General features: G+C 36.4%; 1 protein-coding gene across 7 annotated transcripts in view; it reads left to right on the top strand.

Moving 5' to 3' along the window:
• LOC127941558 (neurexin-2-like) overlaps positions 1 to 27,455 on the top strand; it is a 357,596-nt gene that overhangs the window by 74,162 nt on the left and 255,979 nt on the right. For 4 of the 7 annotated variants that reach the window (XM_052536721.1, XM_052536725.1, XM_052536724.1 and 1 more), the window contains exons 3-6: positions 81 to 101; positions 14,163 to 14,192; positions 14,407 to 14,445; positions 20,985 to 20,999. The exons of 1 other annotated variant lie outside the window; for it this stretch is intronic. In XM_052536721.1, the coding sequence (XP_052392681.1) occupies positions 81 to 101; positions 14,163 to 14,192; positions 14,407 to 14,445; positions 20,985 to 20,999 (105 nt within the window). The remainder of the gene's footprint in view (positions 1 to 80; positions 102 to 14,162; positions 14,193 to 14,406; positions 14,446 to 20,984; positions 21,000 to 27,455) is intronic. 2 more of the 7 variants (XM_052536729.1, XM_052536723.1) reach the window with 2 other exon arrangements.

Genomic DNA, 27,455 nt, shown 5'->3' with positions numbered 1-27,455 from the left:
AACAGGCAGAATGACAAATGGTGGATTCTGTGTTGTTGATTTATTGTTCTCTGTCTTCTTTCCCATCATTCCTGCTGCAGCTCTCCAGCAAGTTTTAGGAGGTAAGACCAATGTTTTGTCTTTTCAGATCTGATATGCTAGAGCTGATATTGATGCTGGTGTCATCCTTCCTTGCATTGTCAGTTTGTACTGCAGTTCTGCTGACTGACTAGAGTGGACAAAAATCACTCACCTGCATGAGAAAGACCAGATTCAGCGACAGATTTAGTGCACGCGCCACACCGGCTACGCGCGAGTAAACACTCAACGGTGGACCGTTTATGTTGTGGAGGATTTTAAAATGCTCAGTCTCCCGTTTTGCAGGGCCGGAGGCTCGGGCCTCCAGCTTTTAAATGATCTCTGAATTAGATCTGCTGAATTAGAGCGAGTAAGTGTAAACCAGGCTAGGATTAAGGCAGCTGGCAGTGGTCATGCAAAACCACTCTGCCATATACAGCTCATGGGGAAGATAAATCGAACCTTGCAGTTAGGCGTAGGAGATGAATCCTGCAAGGCTTGAAACTTCACAAGTCACACATTTGAATGCTGGACAAGATCCCAAGTATATATTATGTTTCCAACACCTTCTCTGTGAATGATAAAACTTAAACGCCACAGTTTGTGATGTCCGTCTTTTTGTTTTTAGCTCCAAGGACCTTGATGTTTTATGTGGATGGATGAGTTGAGTCTAAGACCTGTGGAAAATTCATCACCGTGATCTTGATTTTTAAAAAAAGCTAGCGATGAAAAATGCCTCTGATCGAGGAAATCCATGATGCCTTGGTAAATTAAAATGTATTATATTGTGCCTCGGGAGCTGATGTGATGTCAGGGATTGAAAATGATGATGTAGTGCATTCTTCAGCAGATGTTAAAACACTGTTAACAGATGCACTGAAGAAAGTCAGGGTTTTTTTTATTTCTTTTTTTGTGAGCAGTTTGAAAATTAAATAGTAAGACCGATATAGTGAAAAAAATGTGTTGTAACTGAGGTCATGAAAAAGGAGCAGTCTATTGTGAAAAGGTCTGCTCTATTTAAAATGTTCACTCGATGTTATTGAATCGCTTGTGATCATTGGCGGTGTCTGTAATGTATTCGTTCTCAACAGAGGAAGGTTATCTTTAAGGCCACGGTGACACTAGTGGATGACAGAGGCCTTCTTTTATAACGTGCTTTTAGCCTAGACTTTTAATCATCCTCGGTTTCGCTTGTGAAGAGCTCAAGCGCTAGGACTACACGGACATCAAATGGCAAGAATTGGACAGAGATGTGCTATATAAATCAAGTGCTTGTGTCTTTATTGGATTAAAGCTTTCACAAAGTGTCAGCACTTTGTGTCTAGTGCAGAATGCATGAAAACAAAAAATGACATTCATTCAAACAAACTCGCAACCACTCCGCTTTTTTCGTCACCTTCCCTGGAATACAGTGTGACATCTGAAAAGCTTGATTTAGGTGTCACATCAGTTTGTGTATGTACAGCATTAAAAATCTGTCACATGGAGATCCAGTGAGTGTTTGTGGATGGGCCTGCTCGTGTTCGGGTGGTCACAGGAAGATGGAGGTGTTGTAGCAGAAAGCAGATATGAGAAAATGTATTTTTGTGTTGGGTTGGATGCCTCAGCCGTGTCACTGCTGAAAATAACATCTGTATGGATTTCTGCGATGATTTATGGCAGTTTCGTGCTTGTCTAGTTGGAGGACCAAAAATTACAAAGCTGATTGACCGAAATGAGAACTCGCTGGTTAGGAGTAGTTAATATTTAGAAACCAAATTATTTTATCCGAGGTTTCTGTTCAAATCATCATCATCATGTTTTTTACAATATCTTACAATGATGAGTTAACATGAAATAACAATAAATTGTACTTTTGCAGCATTTATTAATCTACACTACCATTCTTTTCTTATTGAATTGATCAAACGTGACAGTAAAGATTTACAAATACATTTTCCAATAAATGCTGTTATTTTAAACCTATTTATCAAAGACTCCTGAAATAAAGTGTACAGTTTCATCAGAAACATTAAGCAGGTCAAATGTTTCAACACTGATAAGAAATGTTTCTTGAGCACCAAATGAGCATATCTGAATAATTTCTAAAGGATCATGTTACTCTGAAGACTGGTGTTATGCTCCTAAAAATTCAGCTTTGCCCTCATATGAATACATTTCATTGAATGTCCTTCACCAAATGCTAACTACACGCGACACGATACGATTCCAGCGACAAGCAATTTGGCTGTCCACACTGGATGTGACATAACAACGTGACTTGACAGAATCACTCAAATATCACAACCATTCAGAAGTGCACTGCACTTCCAATGAAATGGACATGTTTATCATCTAATCATCTAATATTATACTTTTTAACATCATTAAAATTACATTTTCACAGTTCTCAGTCTTAACGTACATGTTTGCTTAATTTATTTTCAAGATCTGAGGTAAAATATCTATTGTTGCTTATTTATTATTTATTATTATTATAATAATAAATAATAATAATAATAATAATAATAATAATAATAATAATAATAATAATAATAAATAATAATAATTATTTATTATTATTACTATTTATTATTGAGGTAAAATATCTAATGTATAGGTATGGCTATAAATGTCACGCAAAATGAAAATTTTAATATTGAATAAAACACATAAGCAGTACCTGAGATAATCATTGTCCTTTTTGTTCCAGCCGTGAGGTTGCAGAAATAGAAACCAGTTCTAAAATAGAAACTTTGCGTGTTGCAATCATCGCGCCACATGTAGTTAGGACACTGTGTTAAAATATATAACTATTATTTTGAATTGTTATAATATTTCACAATTATACTGTTTTATAGTATTTTTGATTAAATAAGTGCAGCCTTGATGAGCATAAGACACTTAAAAATCATAAATCTTACAGTCTCTAAACTTTGTAATGGTAGTGTAGGCTAATTTTAAACTTTTACATCTTTAGTAAATGATCATTTGTTAATGTATTGCGAATAAACATGAGTTAACATTGAAAGATGGCACTTAAATTTATAAATTAATAAATGCTGTGAAAAAAAAAATGCTCTGTTCATGATACCAAATGCATTTTGCAACCTTCTTGTAAAGCATTACTAACTAAACAAACATCTCATTAACTATTAATGCACTTTGTACAGCCACAGAAATGCTGTTTAATTTCAGCATCTGTCTTTGTACCTTTTAATTTTCTGCATTTGCTTGGATACATTTCAGTGACACAAGCTGTTTTCGTCCAGACAGTGTTGTTGACGTCATACTGACAATCGCTGACAATCTACGCAATATCGCATTCATTATCGAAGGTGATTCATCTGCGATAATGAACGCGATATTGCGTATATTGTCAGCGATCTACGGCTCTGTCTATTAAATGCCACTCCAATTATAAGCAGGTGATGGCAATTTTATCAGTGATCAAGGAAGCAGCTTTACTGATTAGACGCGCATGATCATATCGTTAGATATATCGCCCAGCCCTAGTGTGTGTGTAAAGAGCATGTTTTGGGATGTTGAGATGGCTCAGTTAGCCGTCTGTGCTCTCATGCATACCGTCAGCTTCAGGATGTTAAGAGTCTTATCATACCCCTGCTTCCATCCTTAGAGGGAAAGCTCTTATGTCACTACTGCTCACTTAGGCATCGGTGCCAGTCTTAAGTGCCAGAGCATAATCCAAAGCTCAGCTCTTCTGCATCCAACTTTTGCTCCAGTTAGGTATCGCAGTGCAAGCTTGACCGCAGTGACCATGACCGTCAGCTGCCCTTGAGAGCAGTGGCATGTGAGGACATCAGAAGAGCAGGTACAGCTGGCACTGCCATGCCCAATCCTCCCAGTACTTCAGTGACCTTGATATAATCCACCATCTGAAGGAAAGCCTCCAGGAGTTTTAGACTAATCCCCTCTCCGCATATTCAGAAGTTTCTCACTCAGTGCCGTACAGGAGCTAATCAGAGATCAGGTTTTGATATGCAGTAGATAGAGAATCCGTTATGGCTTAGAGTTTTATGTACTGAGCATTTGCAAAGCATCTAGTAGCTTATGAGACTCTGACAGTCTCTTGCTTCCTGAGAATTCTTAGTATTCACAGATGGAGGCAGCATGTGCTTTTTCGCTTTTTATAATGTTTATGATCTTGTGTGTGGCAATAACGCTCTGCTCCACTGCAAGGCATTCGTGTTTCTGCCACATCAAATAAACAAAATCCATCCCACAGGTCATTATTTCACACATTATTATTTGAGATATTATCTAGTCATTTTGAGTTAGAGTCTCTCAAAATGATGATCTCTTATAGTCTTGATTTACTTTATTGTAAATGTATAAGATAATATCTCATTGTTTTGAGTTGCTTCAGAAAACATATTTGAATAATTTTAATGTCATTATTTTAAAATGTCAAATTACCGAGTATCTAGGGTAGTTTCTTTTCTTTAAAATAATATATATATTAAGGAATATCACTTGAAATGTCTCAAAATAATGATATCTGAAAGTAATGGTTATCTCAAAATAATCATCTTGAAGTAACAAGATATTTCAAAATGATGAGATCCTATGAGATTATTTCGAGTTTGAATCGTTTCTCATTATTATCTCGTTTCAAAATAAATGTTGTTTTGAAATGATTTATTTAAATGAAAGCCCTATCTTGATTTTAAATTATTTTTGAGTTGGTTGCTGGGTCTAGTACATCACAAATGTAATATCTATCTACTAAACCATCTCTAAATAATGAAATGTTATCTTCAAATAATTTCATTGTTTAATTGCAATACCAGATTGAGTTTCTAGTTTGGGTATCTTTTAAAATATGTTGATGTAAACATTGTCTTAAATTTGTTATTTTGAAATAATGAGAGCACTCTATTTTATTTTCTCTCTAAATAATGTGTGTGCAGATTTTATTTATTATTATTATTATTATTATTATGTAGCGGAAACTGACTTCCATAGAATTCAGTAAGCTAGCTAGCATAATTTTGCCCTGTTTCCACAGCAACATAGGGATAGGCCAAAATGTGAGGATGGAATTATGTGGAGTAAATCCCGTAATTACTTTTTCTGTTTGGATGAATGTTATGAAACCACAAAAGCAATATTATATATCATATTTCCAGTCGATTGTCTTGAAATGTACTATATTCACCAAGACATGCATATTAAATCATCCTGTACATTTTGCAATCTGCATTTTATGGGCCAAAACAATCCTTGTAATGGAAACACATTAACCCAAACAAGCTCTTTTGATTTGCCTGCCATGAATTATTTATTTATTTATTTTTTATTTGCTCACTTCGTATTATTTCAGCATGCAGTTCGATACTCGCTTGCCATTTAAAAAAAAAATATCTCCCCTCTTCCAGAAAACTATTTGTGAGGTAAACACTTTTATGGCCACGTTATTGAACCATTTAAACAAATTGATCTCTTGAAAACCACTTCCATCCAGATTAAGCCAGACAGGTGGAGGTGAACGGCCAAGATAACAGAGCAGGAACAAGAAAAGAAATGTGAGCGAAAAGCAGGCAGACAGAAAGAAATGGAAGGGAGTGGGTTAGTTGCACCGGCAACGTCATACTAAGGGAGACACGGGAGCCTGTTGCTATGCCAACGCAGATGGGCCACCGCATTTCAATGCAGACGTCCACAGCAGGCCTCTCCACGTCAGACAGCGCTGTGGCAATGACGCCTTGCATTTGCATTCTCAGGAAATAAATGTTTACATGAATCATATGCTCCTTTTTAAAATACCAACACCTCAAGGCTACCGCTGCTCTGTCCGCTGTTCAGTTCAGTGGGTTTCGTATTAAAATGTGCATCCCTAGGAGGGAAGTGAGAGTTCTCTATGAGCCATTACTGTCCGTCTTTGTATCTCTTGGTTAAATTAGCTGAATAAATCGCCCCCCTTTACAAATTGGAGAGAGTGAGAGAAATTGACGGTTGTGGTAGAATAGCTACTCGTGAAATTGCTTAATGGAAAAATTCCTTATTGCACCGGTGCATAGCTTTAAAAACGTAATAAAACTAAGAGACTGGAATCAATTTATATTTAATAATTATTTTTGACTGTGTGCTTGTTCCTTTTAGTTAAGGCTGTTGAGCAAGAAATATGAATGTAAACAGTGTAAATGCCTCCATTTCACAGAAGAGTAGCTCCACAACCTTTTTTTTCGCTGTGTCAATCGTTGTTTAAATATTTGTTAACAAGGTGTGTGTTGCTTTTTAATTCCCGGGTGGTTGTGTGCTCTCTTACTATCTGTTGATGCAGTTGGCTTTTTCGCTGTACTCCATTATATGCCAGTTTATAGGTAATTTCATCTTCATTTTTCAAATTTGAGAAGTCACTGTGGCATAAACTGTTATACGAAACAGATGTGACAGTTGAGATATGACTAGTGGCAGATGGAATCATGGGACTGACACTTTTATAGGCTTTTGTGACTGAAATTAGAATGAAAAAGAGGCAAAAGAACACCATTGCAGGTGTCAGAAAAAACTGCTAAAACACATTGGAGAAGAAAGTCTGGATATGGGGTCATTTATAAATAAGAGGTTCTCTTTATATGTCTAAAAGTGTGAGAGGAGAGGCACATAAATGATGTATCTTCTTCAAAGGCGACGCCTCTTAGTCTATGGGCATCACAACGTAAGGTGTCACCAGACATGATAACTACTGTATTCAGACATAAGGAGAACAACATGTTTACAGTTTTTGATAGATGAATGGGAGAATAGATGGATAGAAAATATGGGTGGAAAGATGCTATATATATATATATGTGTGTGTGTGTGTGTGTGTGTGTGTGTATGTATATATATATATATATATATATATATATATATATATATATAGAGAGAGAGAGAGAGAGAGAGAGAGAGAGAGAGAGAGAGAGAGAGAGAGAGAGAGAGAGAGAGAGAGAGAGAGAGAGAGAGAGAGAGAGAGAGAGAGAGAGAGAGAGAGAGAGAGATGAGAGAGATGAGAGAGCGATAGAGAGATAGATATAGGTTTACAAACCTTTATTAAGTTGAATTTATTTATTTATTTATTTTTTTTAATGTTTGGATTAAATAGTATTAAAATAAATTAGGTTCCCAATATAGTTTTGGGAGTCTCCTACAATAGGTTTGAATACATGCAAAATCAAAAAACATTTTTGTTGTCTCATAATATACATTTCATTTCACCTCAGTTAGGGCTGTACCAAAAAATGTAATGCAATTTTCATGTACATCTCATCAGTAAAGGCTCTCCTGTGATTTTGTAGTATATTTCCACCATGAGCTTTCAGATCAGGGTTGCCAGGCTTGGGCAGGTTTTGTTGTGAAAACCTGGCATACCTGATCTGAATGCACCTGCGTTGATTGACTACTAATCACATGAGCGGCTTTACTGAAAAGATGCACTTGACGTGTAGCCATCACAGAAGTAGGACTGGATATGGCTGTACAGAGTCTATATATATATATGTATATATATATATATATATATGTGTGTATATATATATATATATATATATATATATATATATATATATATATATATATATATATATTAGTGCTGTCAAAATTAGCGCGTTAACGCATTCGATTAATTTGAAATATTTAACGCGTTAAAAAAAAATAACGCAATTAACGCGGTTGCAGTTTTTTTTTATTTCCAGTTGTGGCCTATGTGTGTTCAACGTGCAAAGAAATATGGATAAGACCAAGGAAGGACTTTTAGACGGAGAGTTTCAGTATAAAACTCTGCCGGATTACTCTTCAGTCTGCCACAAGAAACATTACTCTTCATTTAGTCTGCCACAAGAAACAGCAACATTAAAATCATGAACTCAAATGTCATTGTTTAAAAAAAAAAACAAAAAAAAACAATGACTGTAACAGTGCGTAAATCAGACCTTTCTGTAACGCTTAATAACGAAATAATTGTGTAGCGGAGTATTTTTTGTACACAGTGCCGCGAACTGTCAATCACCCCTGTACGCGTGCATCACTGTCCTCCTCGCAGCTGCAGCAACTTGCGCTCTCTCTCTTCATCAAGCTTTAAAACAAAAAGGGGACAAAAAGATCATATTGTCTTTGTGCATAGGCTTTAGATTAATTAGATAAATGAATATCTAAATTTGTGCCTTGCCGTCTACGGTATTTTTTTAGAACTTAGAAAAAAGATGCTGCAGCCAATGAACAGCCAGCGGGGGCTGCAGGACGACTCAACCTCCGCAGACAGTTTTTAATGTTTATCAGACAATAAATACTCAAGATTTTGCTTTAGTATAACTCACAACGAGTTTCACACACCTTCTCCGGCCACGTTGAGTTGTTGACACTTAACAGTGGGAAAAGCGACACATGCGCTATTCACTTGTATAACTTAAGCGTGAATGGGTAATGTAGTTTCTGCTCTGGGTGGGATGAATTAGGAAGCTTGCATTGTGAAGGGCGCTCTGAAAATCGGCAGTGCAGGTAAAAGATTAAAACCTCTATGTCCAAATGAGCGTACCGGTACGCTACAAGCACGTTCTGGGCGCACGGAGAGGTGGAGGTACGCTCAAGAGCTATATTTGGAAGTGGCTGTACTGAGTACTGGTGCGTACTGGCCCACTTAAAGCACTGGCAATGACTATACTTTGGAATTTTTTTGCAGTCCACTTAGAATTCAACATGGAAATCATTTTTGTTTTTTATTAGCATTGATTGTTTTGAAATTCAAATGGTACTTACATGCCTGTGTTTTTATTTCTGTAATAAATATGGCTTTCAAGCCAACAGTTAATTTGGAGGATATTGATGGTTTATTGCAGGTATGTTGTTTACATGATAAAATCTGTGTTACAAGTTAAACAAAAATTCCAATAAACAATCATATTTTGAATTTAAATAGTTTCTTTGTCTTGAGTTTACATTAATTATTTACATTTTACATTTACATATCCAAAAAGTTTCAGTCTTTTAATTGCGATTAATCGCGATTAATCGCGATTAATTTTAAAAAGTTGTGCGATTAATTAGTTAATTTTTTTTAATCGATTGACAGCACTAATATATATATATATAGTACAGACCAAAAGTTTGGACACACCTTCTAATTTAAAGAGTTTTCTTTATTTTCATGACTATGAAAATTATAGAGTCACACTGAAGGCATCAAGGGCTATTTGACCAAGAAGGAGAGTGATGGGGCGCTGCGCCAGATGACCTGGCCTCCACAGTCACCGGACCTGAACCCAATCGAGATGGTTTAGGGGTGAGCTGGACCGCAGACAGAAGGCAAAAGGGCCAACAAGTGCTAAGCATCTCTCGGGGGAACTCCTTCAAGACTGTTGGAAGACCATTTCAGGTGACTACCTCTTGAAGCTCATCAAGAGAATGCCAAGAGTGTGCAAAGCAGTAATCAAAGCAAAAGGTGGCTACTTTGAAGGACCTAGAATATGATATATTTTTGTTAAGTTGTTTCACACTTTTTTGTTATGTATATAATTCCACATGTGTTAATTCATAGTTTTGATACCTTCAGCGTGAATCCAAACTTTTGGTCTATACTGTATATATATATATATGTATATATGTATATGTATATATATATGTATATATATATATATGTATGTGTGTATATATATATATATATATATATATATATATATATATATATATATATATATATATATTAGGGGTGTAACGGTTCACAAAATTCACGGTTCGGTTTGATACAATTCACTGGTGTCACGGTTCGGTTCGGTACGTTTTAGATACAGCAAAAAGAAAAAATTGGCAGATAAATTTCCTTGATTTTTAAAAAATGTTTTATTATAAAAAAGCTATTCTTTACCCATCTTCTATGGTGTTTTCTTAGCAGCATACTGTATAAAACAAAAACAGCTCCTTATAAAAAAAATGAAAATGTTATATTGTTGTAGTAGTTATGAACAAATACAAAGATGTAACTTTTTATATGGCACTCTATAACTCTTTATATTGAGTGTGTTTTTACTCAATTGGTTCTCTATAGGGTTTATGTTTTTTGGAACAAAGCAGGAATTACCGGTCTGGCTGAAATGGGCTCGTAAAGGAATATTGTAACGGGGCTCAATTACATTAAGCATGTTCTTAAAACCTGCATTTCCAGAAATTATTCTTTAATCAAACTTACACTCATTTTTTTTAAATTCCGCTTTACACAATTTTTTAAGCAACTATAGATTGCAGTATTGCATAGATACTATTAAAATATAGTAAACTGTACTTTTAAATAGTCATGTTATACATTTAAATATTTAAATGAGCAAAGACTTTAACATAACATAAAATATAACAGTTTTTATTATAACAATCCTTGTATACTCACCGCTTCTTTAGAAGAGTGCTCTATGCATGAACTGTGTTCCGAATTACAAGTTCCCTACACAGTGTTCATTGCTCCCTACTCCCTGAGCACAGAAAATCTGTTGAAATTTACTTCACGGAACATTCATTCACAGAGACGAGAAGTGTGTCATAATATACCTCTGTAAATAAATAAATACAATTTAAATTCACGTCTCGCAAAATTTAATGCCCTTTGAATGGAACAGTATACAGTTTACACTACCTCTGAACTGAAATCATGGTGGAATATAATATAATATAATATAATGATTTTTAATAGTCATGTTATACATTTACTAGATATTTAAATGAGAAAAACACTATACCAAGGCTGTAACTTGTTTTATAATGTTTACTTAAGAAACCCTCTACATTGTGAGTAAATCACTCGCATATTCGACTAAATTTTACTCTGTTCGACTAAATTATGTCTATCATTAGCCATTGGCTAATAAATTCTTAGATTTTACTCGCCAGTGTGTGTTCAAGGCTATTATAAAAGATTAGCACATTTTCACTCGCTGAACACTAAGTGAGCGCTTCAGCGTTCTCTCTCCATCAAGTGATCTGTACTTTTCAATTCATCTCAATGGACACACAGCACACCTGTATCTGATGCTCTGTAAACTCTGTGTGAAGGCGCAATACTCGCATCGCTTTGCTGATAGCGCTGTTTCTCACACATGCAAAGAGAGAGAGCGAGAGTCTTACCACGCTGAATCGGCTCGCTACATGTAAACTATATTCTTTTTTTATTTTCATGTCAAAATTATGGAGTTCATTTAGAATTATTTAGCTTTTTAGAACAAGCAGAAGATAAGCCGGTTTCTCTGATTAATATTCATGGACCCAGCCACTCATCACTACGTAGTACATTGTATATTATTAGTAGGGATGCACCGAATCCAGGATTCGGATTCGGTCGAATACTGGGCTTTTTGATGGGGCTCGGTTTCGGCCGAACCTTAGATTTTTTTTTCCACCGAACCAAACCCTAGGCTTATGCTACACTGGTCGACGTCACACGACTGTTGATTACGTGATGGTGTTTACATGAGGACCGTTCTGTCGCAATACAGAGCCAGTCACATTGGGCGCTGATGTGGAGATAAGCATTTTTCTCTGTGAGCCTTTGATGCCTTTTCAGTGGGGGAAGACAAACCGGCAGCGATTTCCACTGTGTGCCACCAACATCTGTGCCAAGTGAAAGACTTTCCAGTAATGCTGGGGACATTCGTTCCCACACTCGCAACCGGCTTACACCTGTTAATGCAGAGCGTCTTGTTTTTTTTCAAGGAAATTTCATGTGAAAGGTTAGAGGTAGCAGGAGATCTGTGTGATTTTCCATAATGTTTTGTATAAGATTTTCGTAATATTTGGCTACTGTTCTAATCGTAGCCTAGCCTACTGTTATAAACAAAAACTGCCTACTATCCATGTTTATTTAGTAAATGTTCAATAACATTAACTTCAGTTAAGTCACCAAACATATTCGTGTTTAAAAAAGAAAAGAATAACACTTTTCTTTGCATTGTTGCACATTTATTGAAAGGTTTTGGTTTGTACTTCATCTGTTTACTTCATTAATGTGTTTTACTGTGTTAATGGAATGAGGATGCGAGTAGGATTCGGTATTTGGTTTCGGATTCGGACGAATCTTAAACAGTGGATTCGGTATTCGGCCAAACCCCAAAAATCTGGATTTGGTGCATCCCTAATTATTAGTATGGTAGTAGAATTAGTTGTAGCATTATCTTTTAATAATAATTAATATGATCTATTACTATTTTTTTAAACCGAAACCCTGAATGAACAACAATATCTTAAGCATCACCACCAGTTTTAAGTTCAGTTAAAATTACAAATATGCATTCATACATGGTTACCAAGTTTTAGTTCTAATCACTAAAGTTCTACCATTAAAAAGTGCTTAATACCATAATATAATGCTTGTCTGACTGATTAAGAAGCTAAGATTTAAAAAGCTGTGCCATTTTACAAAGATAAGCTGATTGTTATCGTGTGTGTGTGTGTGTGTGTGTGTGTGTGTGTGTGTGTGTGTGTGTGTGTGTGTGTGTGTGTGTGAAATAGTATATCAGTCTGGCGAGTAAACTGAAAAATGTACGAGCCAATGGCGATTATATTGCCAAGGTGTGCATGGAGGGTTGTTAAGGCTTGCACATTGTTCAGATCACCATCATTATGCTTTCCTTAGAAATTGTCTCAGTATCATTGTTTACCGTATCCCTTGCGATTTTGCATATTGTTATTCTTCACGAGTTGCAGCTCTTGTTATGTCCTCATAAACCAAACTGTCTTTTATCATTTTATTTCCTTTCATTTGTGAGATTTTTTTTTTTATGGAATTGGCTGCACAATGACTAACTCCCAGTTACAATGATCTATTCTACAGCCGCGTTATCTCACTAATAGAGTGCAGCATAGAAGTAGCAGGGCAAGCGATGGTACCATGGTAATTGTCAAGGAATCACACAGGAACATCAGAGAGAACAATGGCACTATAACTCTCCTCTCCATAATCATAATATTCCTTTGTTTCATGGAAATAAAACGCATAGGAGCTCCAAGCAGGCCCAGTCTCTGTAAATCTGGGATTGTTTTTGCCATGTGGTCCCTTGGAGGTGCATTCGGAATTTGATGGAAACATTCTCCCTTTTCAATTAAATATCGACTTGAATTTGGTTCAGTTCACCAGAGAGCTTTCACAGCTAATGTGCGGCATTCCTGAAGGCAATCATATTCCTCACAACATGGAGTAAGTGCGGAAAGGCGGAAATGGAGTTGATGTGGTTTTTCACGGAGCTCCCTGTTGATGCATTATTTTTTCTGATCTTGTTTGTGTGCTTTTGTTTTCCAGTTTGTTTATGGCATTTGATATAAAATAGAACCAGATCAAACATCTCCTCACCAGTTATTTGTATGTCTGACCCTTCTTTTTTGGTCGGCTCTCATTTGGATTTGCATAGCAATTCCTCCTGATTGTCTTTTGCGTTTCTCTAAGACACTTCGTTGCATTAGTCGGAGTAAACAGCAACCACTGCATCGTGATTACAGAACGCAAACTGCCGGATAATGGCTCCCGCATCGGTGTGTGTAATTGATTGGTATTGAGCTGTCAAGCTGCATACATTATTACAGCGCTGAAATCATCTCGCAGGCTTTTGTCTTTTAGTAAGACGATAGACTGTCTGGGACGGGTTGCCTCTGTGCGCTTGAGAGAATTTATCTTGGTCCCCGCTGCTTTTTATGAGACATTTCCCTGCTGCTTTCTGATCTCTCTTTGCTATTTTATGAGTCTGTGGCTTTCGAATGCAACATTTATGGGTGTAACTGCTATAGCATAGATGCGTATGATCTAAGGAATGCTATCTGCCAAACACTAAATATGTGCTCCATTAGGAGAAAAAGCATTTTTTTTGTGAGCAAGTGCCTTTTTGGAACTTGTGCCAATTGAAATGCTTTTTTCCTCCCTCCCAACCCCCCCTTCGACACCTTTTATTGCCCTCCCTTGAAGAAGTGTGTTTATTTTACCTTCCTCCTTTTTTACCCTCCCCTTTGGTTTCCTTTAAATTTGGCATCCGTGTTTGCCTCAGGATGTCTGTCACAAACTGCAGTCAAACGTTGTGACAATGCTTTTCGTTTCCACCCGTGCCTTTTTTATGACCCTCTTATTTCTTTTTTTTCTTTTCCCTGTTTTTTCCTTCAAGGTCTGGCGCACCTGACGTTAAAGAGCCAAGGTATGGGGCCTCTCCCATTTCCTTTTCTTTCTTTTTTCCCAGAATCCCTGTTTTTTTTTTTTTTTTTTTTTAAACCTTTGCTTCCACAACTCATTTAATCTACCTTATTTTCCTTCCATTTCTTTGTCCCGTTGGTTTCTGTGCCCTTTCATTCTCTGCTATCTGTGTGTTCTCCATGTGCGTCTCCACACCCCTGTCCTGTCCACTGGCCCAGCCCCAGGATCAGCTCCTCTGATGGCCACTCCTGCAGCAGGTAACGCTCTTACGCTCTCCCTCACATGTTTGTTTCGGTCTTGGTGTCGTGCGGTCACAAACCGTACCAAGAATGCACAGAGCCAAAGCTCTGCTGTCATTCTAGCTGTTTGGCTTTATAAAAAAAAAAGTCTAGTTTTGATTGAAAGCTGCCGATTGAATGTTCATTTTATTTCAAATATGTGCTAAATGTTTTCTTTCTTTCATTATGGCTGTGTACTTAAAATGCAAATAATGTACCCGTTTGAAATGTTTCTTGTCTCTTTTTTTTTCAGCTGAAGCGACTCATTGTAGTGGCAGATAACTGTCATTACACTATCTATTATACACTTCACATTCTTTTATCTGCATGTTCGCTGAATTGCAGTGTAGTCAGGCTAAGCTTTAAAGCTGCAATTATTTTTTATAAGAGTAGTCTACCGTGCAGCCGCTTAAAAATGCAAAAACACTTCAGTCAGACGTACTTATCTAACAAATTTAGACAGAGCACACTCGCTGTCTGTAGCAATAACAGAAAGCGGCTTGATTCCTTGATTCCCTTTCCGACCTGTCAATCTCAATTACTTCAAGTGATTACTGGCCTGTGTGAGATAAGCAGGGTTCACTAATTGCAGGATTTGCTAATGATTGGTTCATAAAGCTCATATGAGGTATGTCTTCATCAAAACATTAAATTGTCCCTTGTGATATGCACACACATATTTGAAGAAATTCATTTGTTGAAAAGTCATTTCTTAAATATTTTTAAGCAAGATATACAATTCTACAATACTACCATTTTACAATATTTTTTATCAAATAAATGCGGCCTTGATGAGCAAAGAAAATAAAAAATAAAATAAAAAAGATCTGTGAGGTGTTTCACAGCATCACTCCCCTTTTGGTGTGGCATAATTTCAAAGCTTAAACTGCATTACTTTAATATATCATTATTTTTCTCTAGCTTTCCAGTCAAGTTAGTTATGATTATTTTAAGTATTTGAGTTTGTAATCTGGAGACTGCAAACAAAAACTAACATGCTGAAATGCATCGTGTTAATTTATTCTCTAGATTTTTTTTAATTAAATTGGCTCTGTTCCAAAACCTAGTGAGTTGCCTTGCTACCTTACTGCCTAATGTCTACATAACAGCTGCCTTCCAAGGCAACATCCCATAATGGAACCTCATAAGTGAACTCACTCACATTCAGCAACTCAGCATGCCACACTCTAGACATGACTCACAATTGATTCCAATAGAGTTTGGTGTTAGCTTGTTGCTAAGCTTCTGACAAGCTACTCTAATAAACACAAATATACCACCTCGGTCCATTCACCATGGGGCATGGTGCGACCGCACCAACTGCACCCCCCTAAGGACAGCCCTGATCAGAATCAATATGCTACCTTTGGAAACACCGTGCCAATGATGCCTGAAATGTTGCCTACATAGGCAGGTTAATATGTTTTGGAACAGAAGCACACTGCACACTGTTTGCCTACCTGGAGAAACTTGACCAAGACAGTCAGGTTCATTATATTATTCAGACAAACTGTACAGCTTTTCTTTTTTCAAAGGATTATATATTGTCCTTGGCCCTAGAGTCAGCTGAGGTCAAGACATGAGACCGCAGAGAAAGAAGACTCTGCCCCTGTGGGCTCTGAAGTGTAATAGAGACTTTTAATTACAGTGTGGGTGGGGGGAATTCGACCCACTAATGAGTACTAATGAGTGACCTTAATTACTAGCAAGGATGCAGGACAGTAGTCTTCAGCAGACATTATTTATGTTGCACGTTTAACCATTCAATATAAAAAAAATAAATAAAAAAAATGATAAGCTCATAAATCAGAAGTTCAGAACGAGAGTAGCAGATGATCCAGCACGTGTCTTTGCTTCCAGCCTTTGTCTTTTGAGCTGCAGCTCTATACAGAGAAACTAATGCAGTCCAGACTGCTGCTGAAGGGATACAGGCTCATTTTTCTCAGCTCGGCCTCTGGCTGTGCTCGCAGATCAGACACTAAGAGATTGATTTGACAGTTTGAAATAAAAGGGATTTTTTTTCACATTTGCTTGGGTCTCATATTGACTACAAAACTGGAGGAAATTTGGGTTTCAGTCCTGATACAGTATGTTTTGCTCACACAAAAAAACATTTGGATCTAGATGTTTACAGAAAAAAAGAACATTAATAATTAAGCAACATCACAATTGTGCTGTTACATATATCAGTATGACTGTGATTCAGCCCTGCTGATATTCTGATATTTTTCATTTAATAATTTTATTCTAATATGTAATTATTTCTGTTTTATTATTGCAATTATTATCATTATTGACTGTACATTACTTACAGCATTCTTTTTCATCATATCAATTTCAGACAATGTCAGACTGAGAGAACAATTTCTTGTTTTTCCCCTTAATAATGTTGGATATCTGGTACATTATCACACAACATTATTTTCCCTGGAATGAATTATGTACTTATACGTTTTGATAAATGAAAAGATTGATGTCCTCAAATAACAAGCCATTTGTCTTGGGGAAGGGACGGGGAGCTCTAGTACTATCAAAGGTCTATACAACAGAAACATGAACAGATGGAAAGTGTGTTTTTTTTCACAGTCTTCATTTGAGAAACTTCCCCTGCACGATACCACCGTAACCTTTTTCAATGTGCCCATTCATCCAAAACTATAGAGTAATGAGCTCAAGCTGCTAATTGGAAAGAAAATGTTTTGGTAAACAGTAATGTTTCATAGTTGCAAGTGTCCCAATGATGTTTACTTTGCCTGAATTCATTGCACTGTAATGGTGCCTTGAATAAACTCCAGATACTTCATGTTGAGTTCCCATTTCTTCAATCAAAACATTTCTAATTCAGCATAGCAAAATGTGACTTTCTCAAGAACCTTGCGCCCAACCTCATGACAGGCAGCAGTGTGAAGAGCTTTTATTTGAAAATAACACATTTGTCAGCTAGTGGTTAGGCTTTAGCTCTTCTTTTGCTTTTTTCAGTCGCTTTCTGTTGTCAACATTGACGAAAAAGTCTGTTAAAATTTTTCAGATAGCTTCCATCCTTCTGAAAAGATAAAAGAAGGTCTAACTTCTACTATCGCAGAAGAGATGTATATCTTAACTGTATACTGAACAGACATTCAAGACCACTAGAGAAAATTTTGTTTTATATCATTACAAATTTGATTAGCAGCATTAAAATCGGAGTGAAAAGCTGAAGTCAAATATTAATATTAACATGAATCTTAATTTATTTAGTATGCCCTCTTTTGCTCTAAAGAAAGCAGCACTCAAACTGCATCAACTCCAGGAGTTTATGTAAAACCTGATGATCATGTTGTTCAGTATGATTTGAGAATAATAATAAAGAACAACTTGTGTGTTTCCCTAGAAATAGAAATTGTATATGTATCGGCACATTGCAGTATAGGGCTTTATAACCAGTGTTTAACCCCAGCTTATCATTGTTTTAAACCTCACTTTTAACCATGTTTCACACTAGTAATTTAGAAGTGGGGTTAGTACCACGTTGTTAGAATACGCTGTTAGAATGTTACAATTAGATGCTTAGCAACAGACTCCCATTTGCATGACTCATATTCTCATGCTTTGGACAGTCATGGAAACAGTCATAGAGAGTTTCTGGGCAAAATGTAAAATGGTGACTGAAAATATGCAAATTGGGGAGAAATAATTGATAGTACAGTGTGCGATATAAATCATGAGGATGCGCAGGTCACAAACTGCATCTGTCCAATGAGTGACACTGACACCTGCAAGTATGCAAATAAGAGTGTTTAGAAATGTTTATGTAACATCAGTTTATGAATAGTAGTATTAATTGCTATTATATTTAATATTTAAAAAAACTGTCCCTGTGGGAAAAATAGCCCCTTTAGAGTCAATGACTAGTTACACTTCCATTAGCAGAAATAACTGCAACAGTTTCTAGTTATTTTTAAGACTCACTCTTCCTAGCAGAACGGTTTCATTCTAGTGACATTTGAAAATACTTTCTTCACACCTGAAGATCACATAATTGAAACCTTGAACTCCAAGGAAGTAAAAGGGGCACAGTTTCTGTCAATTTTACCACCAGAATCTCTCCATGTTTACTGCTGCAATCCACAACAAAATCAATTCATACAGTGTTAACTAATTTTCAAAAACTTCAAGACTTCAGAAGGGGGCAATAACTAATTATTATTATTATTATTATTGTTGTTGTTGTTGTTGTTAATATAAAGCTATCTGTGCGAGTATGCTAGCAGCATGTGACTGTATATTATTTAATATGATTATGAGCTGCATAAATATAATCACATTTTCCTAACCATGTTATTTGTAAGGACACAGACTACCAACAGATCGTTTAATGATAAATGTCTGCTTCAGGTGGCTAAAGTACTTGTTCTAACAACAAGACTGCTCTCTTTACGATGGCTAATCTTGGCAGCACTTTGCCTATTGTTGCCAGCTGGACTTGGAGAGTGAGTACATTCATCATTTCCCATGACTCCAGCTGAGGCAGACGCTCGTATGGAGTAGGGAAAATGTGACATTTGCTAAAAGCATGTTTGTAATTACATACGATAACAACAATTCATAGCCTTTACTGACACAGCTTTAACACATTATTCAGTGGCTATTTAATGTATATTTGCATTGACCTCTGTGTTTTGCAGCCTTTTTACAGTGTATACAGTATATAGTACAGTCTCTGTCTCTCCTGTGAGTTCCACTTTAGTATAACAACAGGAACATGAAATGAGCAGAAAGTAGATTTTTTTTCCAGGCCTTAATAATGTGATCATTTACTGTAGAGGTATATAGTCTCAGTGAGTAATAAACCACAGGGCATCTGACCTGCTGAGAGAACTTGCAATCTCTGCTAGAAACACAAACAGATATTTTGTTTTGTTTTGTTTATAAACCGATGAATAGTCATGAAATCATGCATCTTGTACATTGATTGAGAGATTGTGTGTCTGCCAAAAATAAATAAAACTAATGATGTATAAGAGATGGGGGCTAGCTGTCGAAAAATTTCATTCTAGTTCATGTAACTCACATAGCTGGGCTTTTTGTCATATAATATGACTTAAGTCGCCAAAATGGGAACTTGCTATTTATTGATGATAATGATTTAAAAAGATTATCTTTTATTGAAAGATAAAATACATTCTGAAGTTTCCTTCAACAGTATATCTTTATACTGTATAAAATGTATTTTAGATGTTTAATGGATTTTCCAATTCAGAAAGAATTGGAAAAAGTAATTTTGATTATTAAAAACTGTTGGCTAAAACTTGGGGGGGGGGGGGAATCATACAATGATATTTTGCATTATAAGGTGCATTACAAGGCATAATTAATGCATTAAAATACTTTTATAATGCATTACACATATATAGGCTTTAAGTAGTGTTATCAATATTGTTTTGGCAAACCAAAACTGTATTTGAATGCAAAACACAAAACATGTTTCAGCTTGAATAATGCCGGTCAGTCCTGACCTGACAGTCTTGTGTTTGACCTTGTCTACCTTTCAGCCAGTATCTACCATTCTCATATAGTTGACCCTCATTTAAATTAGTCAGTTTTGTACTGCGTGCATTCATTTGTTACCCAAATAGATATTACAAAAAATATCAAGATATTAGGATTTTAGTTTGAATAGATTGTGAAGGCATTTGAAACCAACATACAAGACCACAGCTGGAGAGCAAATGCAGATGTGCAAGTAGTCTTTTAAAAAACAAATTCCCTCTTCCTGTTTTATGCATGTTTTGTCATTTTGAATGTCTCCTCTTGGCCAAATTCTTTTGACATTCTGGCTGATATCATTTATGTTCACAGAGCACTAGAGACATCATTATTTAAGGCAGACCTACTTTTCCTCTGAATTTATAAAATATTGGTTATACACTTGAAGTGTTTGATTAAGACATAAAACAGATCTTTTTTTTTTTTCTTTTTTTTTACTCTTGGAGGTTTCCTGGAGCTGCCTGCACTCTCTCTCATTACTAGTACGAATTCAGCTGGTTTCCTCGGAATTACAGCCGCTTTGGCTGCCTGTGGAAATATGGTGCTTTTGTGTTCATAGTTTGCAAACAAAGCAAAATGATTTATTTAAATGTGAGTAATGTGCTTTGTAAATTGGTGAAATTTCAGTGTTCAAGAGCTTAAACTGTAGGCATTTTGTCACTGGGCAAAACCATTTATTTAATACACTGTAAATGTATGTTGTTGTGACAAATAGGACCTCATAATCCATTATGATTTAATTTCTTTATTTTTAACTCAACCCATTTATTTTCCTTTGTCCTCATAACTTTTTTATTCATATTCTTGTCACAAATCAGTGTGCAAGTCTTTTCAAAAAGTCAAAAGAGATATTAGTGATTTATTTATGTAAGGACCAAAAATGTGACTAGATAAAAGAATGAGCAGAGCTTCTGTTTTATGCATCTGTAATCTTTTAACCAAGTTCTGGAATGGTGCCTCTGACTTTGTACTTTTGACTTTTCTTTCCACAGGTGATCCAGAATCAGGTAAGAATCCTTTTCGTATTCCTCTAAATTTTAATAATACATTCTCAACCCTCATCCCCTGAGAAAGCACGTTGTTGCTGAAAGCGTTTTGAAATGCACATTCTCTCTTCATAGTCGCAGGGGCCTAGATGTGGAATTCAGCAGCTAGATTCACGAGCAATTTTGATTTGAGCCAGTAAGAAACATGTGGCTGGACTCACTTTTGTCTTTTCTTTAAAGCTGTAGCTGGTTTTTGTGGAAACTTGTACTGCTTCGTCGCTCGAATGAATTGAATCGTAATGTCCTGAGCACGGGTTGTCTTTATCTGTCTATTACATAGGAATAGACAGCTAGAGTGGTCTGGAAACTTTGAAGTGCTGTGAAAGCTTTTATACATTTGAACACTCTTACACATGTTACCCTTTAGACAAAGGCACAAAAAAGATGTGTTTGAGGTGATTGACACACATGTCGGGTTTTCATATCTGTGCCCATCCATGCTGAAATAACCACATTTACCATCCCAGGCAAATTGTCTAGTGAATTTCGCCACGCTGTATTTCAGGTGCTCAGATATAATCCTATACGGCTTCCGTTTAATTAGAGAACTGTATCACACATCTGAACTCACCGTATCCTCCCTGCCAGGTGACTCAAGATGAAAGACGAGCTGCTTTATAAAATAACATTTTCAGTGATTTGACAGACATTTCCAAGGGATGCATTAGCCATTAGCCACAGCAGTTAAGCACACACACTCTACTCTAGGCTATCAGCGCCAGATATGTTATTAAACCCTGTAGTTCAGCACTCTGATCAGCTACATTTTATTTTTTTAGTTCCTTATTGCTTTTATAAAATGGTACTTTGTAATAAATAATAATAATGAATTTACATGCAGTAAAAACGTTATTACAATATTATAAAAGATTTCTATTTCACATAATTGCTGTACTTTTAAATATGTTGTTCATCAAAGAATCCTTAAAAAATGAATGAATATAATATACAAGTTTCACTTTTTAAATGGAATTAGTGAAATAAATCAACTTTCTGATGATATTCAAATTATATGACCAGCACCTGTAGATTTTTTTTTTTTTTTTTGCACCCTCAGATTCCAGATTTTCAAATAGTTGTATTTCGGCCAAATATTGTCCAGTCCTAATAAACCATACATCAGTGGGAAGCTTATTTATTTTGCTTTCAGATGATGTATAAATCTAAATTTCAAAAAATTGACACTTAAGACTGGCTTTTTGTCCAAGGTCACATTTTGCGTGACATTTGTAGCCTTACTGAAACCAACAATCTTGAATCTTGAAAACAAATTAAAGCAAGCATATGTTAAAACTGTACAAATTTGATTCTGTCATTCCACATTGCTGTGATGCGTCTGGTTGGGGACAGACAAATTGCTTGTTGCTAGATTGTTGTCGCGTCATGTCTGATTAGGACACGATGTTAGGTTAGGTTCCACTTGATGTACTTTAAGGTTATCATTAAGTATTTACCCTTAATCACTCAAGTGTTCCCTTAAAATCGGTTATGCACCGCAGCAAAGTCCTAATAACCATTACACCATAACAATAAATAATTTAATAAATTAAATAAATTAAAAATGAAGGAAAAAAACTCCCTTAAGTCATCTGCTGAACTCAAGCACAGGGTGATTTTACTGATCAAAATAAGATATTTTAGATAAAAAGTTATGAGTTGAAGCAATGTGCATTGAGAGCAGTGCTACACAAATAATAATATTAATAAAAAAAATAAAACCAACAACTGTTTTCATATATGTCTATATTTACATGTATATATCACTTCCATTGTGCCCTTGAGATAATTATCTCATGCAAGGCTTTCGTCTGGTGACTGATGGATAGTGGCAGGCTTGGCTGTTTTCTTCTTTGCCTTTTTTGTCCTTGATGTGGTTTGGTTTGGTTTACATTTTCTTGTTTCCAGTTCTGTTAAGCTGGTTAACTCACAGTATGTTGTTTGACTAGATCTCTACAATAATCTACAGATTTAGTAGTTTAGCAGTTTTTGTAGTAAAGATGAAACCTTTAAAGTCAGTGGTCTGTTTGTTGTGGGAGATTTTATGACTAAAGCAACCAGGTCTCCAATGCCTTGTTCTGCCAGAAACGATCTAAGATGTATAACACTCAGGTAAGGCTGACAGTTAAGACATTTGTTACATTTCTTTTAAAGAAAGCCCTTGCTTCAGGGATTTTATCCCCCTCAGGGAGACCTTAAGTCAAACCACTTAAGGTTTTTCATGCAACCGGGGCCATGATTCTCATTTGTAACAATAATATTCAGTCAGTTTTACCTCTTTGTCAGCAAAGTGAACTGGAATATCATGTTCGTCTAAGTTAGCAACACTAGCCAAGAAGGGCGGAGCTTAGTGACAGACATGTAATTCCGCTTGTTTTGAATGCACAACCTACTGCATATAAGAAATGCTTATAACCTGCACAAAAGAAATTAGTACTTATCATCACACACAACTAAATAAGTCAATGTTTTCTGTAAAAGACTTTATTATATTGTCTATTTTTACAGTTTATTGTCCCACAGGTCTTTCTCAGGTGAGAAAAATCGCTGTGGCTACCTCTTTGGCTCAGATGGTGGCTGTATGTTTCTTCATCACTCTTTGCGGTCTCTCAGTCTCCAGATGTGAAAGAGACAGAGGTGGGGGCCCCGGTAGTAATATGTTACGGGGGAAGGGGGTCTTATCGTCTTTCAGTTGGAGTGGAATAATGAAAAGAGAACTTTGTTTTTAATTAAAATTGGGACCTTTGGGCATGATTAAGGGGCTAGTGATTAATCACCTCTCTGGTCCACTGAAGAGGCTGTGCTGGTCTTCCCAAAGCCTGTGAACAGCAATGATTTGCCCATGAGCCCTCCAGAGATAGGCCCTTGTTTAGGCCGTGGCTCGGCGGGGCCCCTTTGATGCCGTTTTACATACAGATATGAACCGGTATGATATTTTTAGAGTGGATTTCCGCTATTGAAAGGTCAGCAGTGTAATATGAGTGTGTGTCGGATGCATTCACAGGCAGGATCGGTTTGTGGGAGTGGTAATATATCATGGGGAGTTTAGTGGCAAAGCAAAACAGCTGACTCGATTTTAACATCAAATTTTATGTTCCAAGAGTAATGTCTGCATTTAAAACGATAAGCTTGACCTACCTAATGCTGATTTTCCATAATATATCTTAGCAATAATTTAAGAAATGTTCTAGGCTCAGTACGAGCTCAGTCGACAGCATAATCTTGATTGCTAGAAATTAATTTTCACTTGTCCCTCCTCTAGTGGTTTGAAGTGGAAGTGAACAGAGCCAATTCCTTAACATTACAATACTCACATTTCGATAGAATTGCCACAATAAGATAAATGTTTAACATTTAAGCTTTTCTATGTGAAATTATGTGCAATTTTACAACTTTGCTGCCATGGAAAGCCAAAAAATCCCTTCCTCTATTTAAATATTATTATTATTTTATCTATAGTCGATCTGCTAATATCTATCATGTGCACTCAGTGAGTGCTCTCTTCTCGCTTTCATTACTAGACACACCCCTAACTGCTGATTGGCTGCAATCAATAGTCACTAATATATGCCATAAATGCTTTAAACTGACCTTAACTTGTAATGAACCCTGAATATTAATTTAAGGCCAACTAAAATGCATTTGCACGCGCACACTCAAAGCAGAAAGATTTCACTAATGACCCAGGCCCCAAACTAAGCTCATTCGTAATCCTGAATGTATAATGGCTTTACGATGAGCTTAAATGAGCATATCATGTCCTTGATGTGGCCTTGGCATTCAGCAGAACAGGAAAAAGAGGAATAGAAGGAATCATGATTTTCATAAGTGCTTATTTCGCAGGCAGCTGCATTTCTCTTTCATCCTAAGCTTATGTTGTCTCACTTTCTCCCTCTCTCTCTCTTTCTCCTGTCCTTCTCCTATTCGTGCATTTGTCAACAACAAGCAAAAAACGACGGCACAAACATCCACGCTTATTTACCATAATCTGATTGTTAACTGGCGGGTATTTGAAGTATGCAGCTGCCCCCCTCTGAAGACAAGATTATCTCACAGTAGTAAATATCACAAAGACAGAATCCCTTTACCAATCCACAGTTACTCACCTTAGATTGAGGGCTCCTTGATTGTAAAGTCATGTGCTGCATGCTTAATGCAAACTAACAAACAAATATAATATCCCTCCTCCTCCACCACAGAGGTTCAGGACCCGCAGCTGTTGTTGCTGTGGCGAGTAAACCCATTTGCATTTTTTAAGGTGAGTTAATGAAAGTAAATCTCTGTGCCTTATTCCTCCCCGAATCTCATTCGTGTAGAAATCCAAGCCAAAGTTGCTGGCAAGGTCAGGGCTCAGAGCTAGTCCAAGATCTAATCTACAAAGCATACCCATTTCGGATGAGCCACGCCGTTTCTCCATCCAAGGGATCCGGAGGAAAAAGATTCCTCTTTTTTTCCACAAGACCTAGGAAGCCTTTTTTTCTCCTCCGTTCTATTGTTATATTATTAACCCTCTGATTGCTGATGAAGCTTTTTTTTTTTTTTTTTTTTTCGCTAGAGCACCAGATGGTGGTAGTGACACTGTTATTGGTTGACATTGTTTAGGGCACCTTGTGGTTTTTCTCTGAGAGATCACTTCCTGAAGAGGACATTAATAAATGCAGCTGCAACCAACCGTTCTGATCTTTGAAAAGGTCACCTGATTATCTGCGTGCTTGGTGATAATCAGAGTGTCAATCAGAGATCTGCTAAGAGCTCATTTATTCATTGAGATAAGTGCTTGGAAAACTGCATGGAACCCCAGGAAATGTCCAGGTCATATTTGACACTGAAATCAACAAAACAACAACAACTTGTATATCGCAAGAAGAAAAAGCAGCGTATTTTTTGTTTTGTTTTTGCATATGGCTTTATTTCATGAGTGTGAGATTTAGATATGTAATTTATTTATTTATATATATATATATGTATATGTATGTGTGTGTGTGTATGTATATGTGTGTATATATATATATAATTGTTTTTTTAATTTATATTTTTACACTTTATTTTTAGGACTTTGTTAATCATTAGTTTTTTTTTTGTGTGTGTATACGTGTGCATAAAACACTTTTGTGAGATTCTAGGATCTTCTTGCCCTTGTTTGCTTGTTATGCAACCCTTTGATTTACAAATCTCACTGGAAAAAAGAAAAACTAAAACATAATCATTCCCATTTTTTTTTCCTCTGAAATAAATTAATGAATAAATAAATAAATGTAACCCTCTGATTTTACTGAATAAGTGGATACCTGGCGCAAGACTGTGAGGGAGTCATGATTCACTTCAGACGGGTTCATTGTGTTCGTTATGTTGCCTATTGATTACTGTTAGTGTGGGCAGAGAGCACACTCAACACATGCCTGCATCAATCAGGAACAATATAGATAAATGCTTATTTCCTCTTTCATTTCACATTACTGAAAGCCTCATAGCTTTCCTGTTTATATTTTGTGGGTTTTATATTGTTTTGGTCCCGATTATTATTTTCTTTGTGGCACCAATTAGTTTTTATTTTTTATAATCTGTAAATTGATATGAGTAAAAGAAAGATGAGAAGACAGGAAGGTTTAGATGATTTAAACCCATTGCTTACATGAGCACCACAGCTCAATCTTTTGGCACATGTAGGGCTGTCCCAGTGTTGGGGAGTAACTAGTTACATGTAACGGCGTTACGTAATTTAATTACAAAATTAATGTAACTGTAATTAGTTACAGTTACTAAGAAAAAATGAGTAATTAAATTACAGTTACTTATGAATTTTTTAACGATTACAAAGGGGATTACATTTGAATATTTACACACATCCACATACAGATTTAACTGATTTCTTTCCCAAATTGCACTGACTATTCTAAGACATACGCCCTAATAATTTCCGGGATGCGGAAACACAGTCTGGTTCGTAGAATCCAGTCAGAAAAATGGAATGCCTAACGCGGACGGAATATGCCACATTTTGGATGACTAAATCAAAAGTAGGTCAGTACACTTGAATCAAAACATGACATGGACTGGTGTCTGTGAATATCAAGCCCCCAAAATGCAATATATGACTCCTGCACGTTCTGCGTGTCAGTTGAAATCACGCGCGGACTGGACACCGGGAGAACCGGGACAATTCCCGGTGGCCTGCCAGCTTCCTCAGTCTTCCTCAACTTGTCCCAATATTTTAATATCATTATTGTATAATTGCCTGCCGAATGTACTAAAGCGATCATTTGCGAATCCGCCATTTGATAATTAAATCTCTAATAAATCTGTTAGTCGTGACTCGCGCGCTCTCCGCGCCTCCGCCAAACGGTTTGGATCAGACTCCAAGTAATCAATGCGAAAGAGAGATAAAAGAGTGGACTGTGGAAGCGCACAGCTGGAACAGAG

Source organism: Carassius gibelio, chromosome A21, assembly GCF_023724105.1.
Source record: "Carassius gibelio isolate Cgi1373 ecotype wild population from Czech Republic chromosome A21, carGib1.2-hapl.c, whole genome shotgun sequence".
Classification (NCBI taxonomy): domain Eukaryota; kingdom Metazoa; phylum Chordata; class Actinopteri; order Cypriniformes; family Cyprinidae; genus Carassius; species Carassius gibelio.
This window is presented reverse-complemented; position numbering and strand designations above follow the sequence as displayed.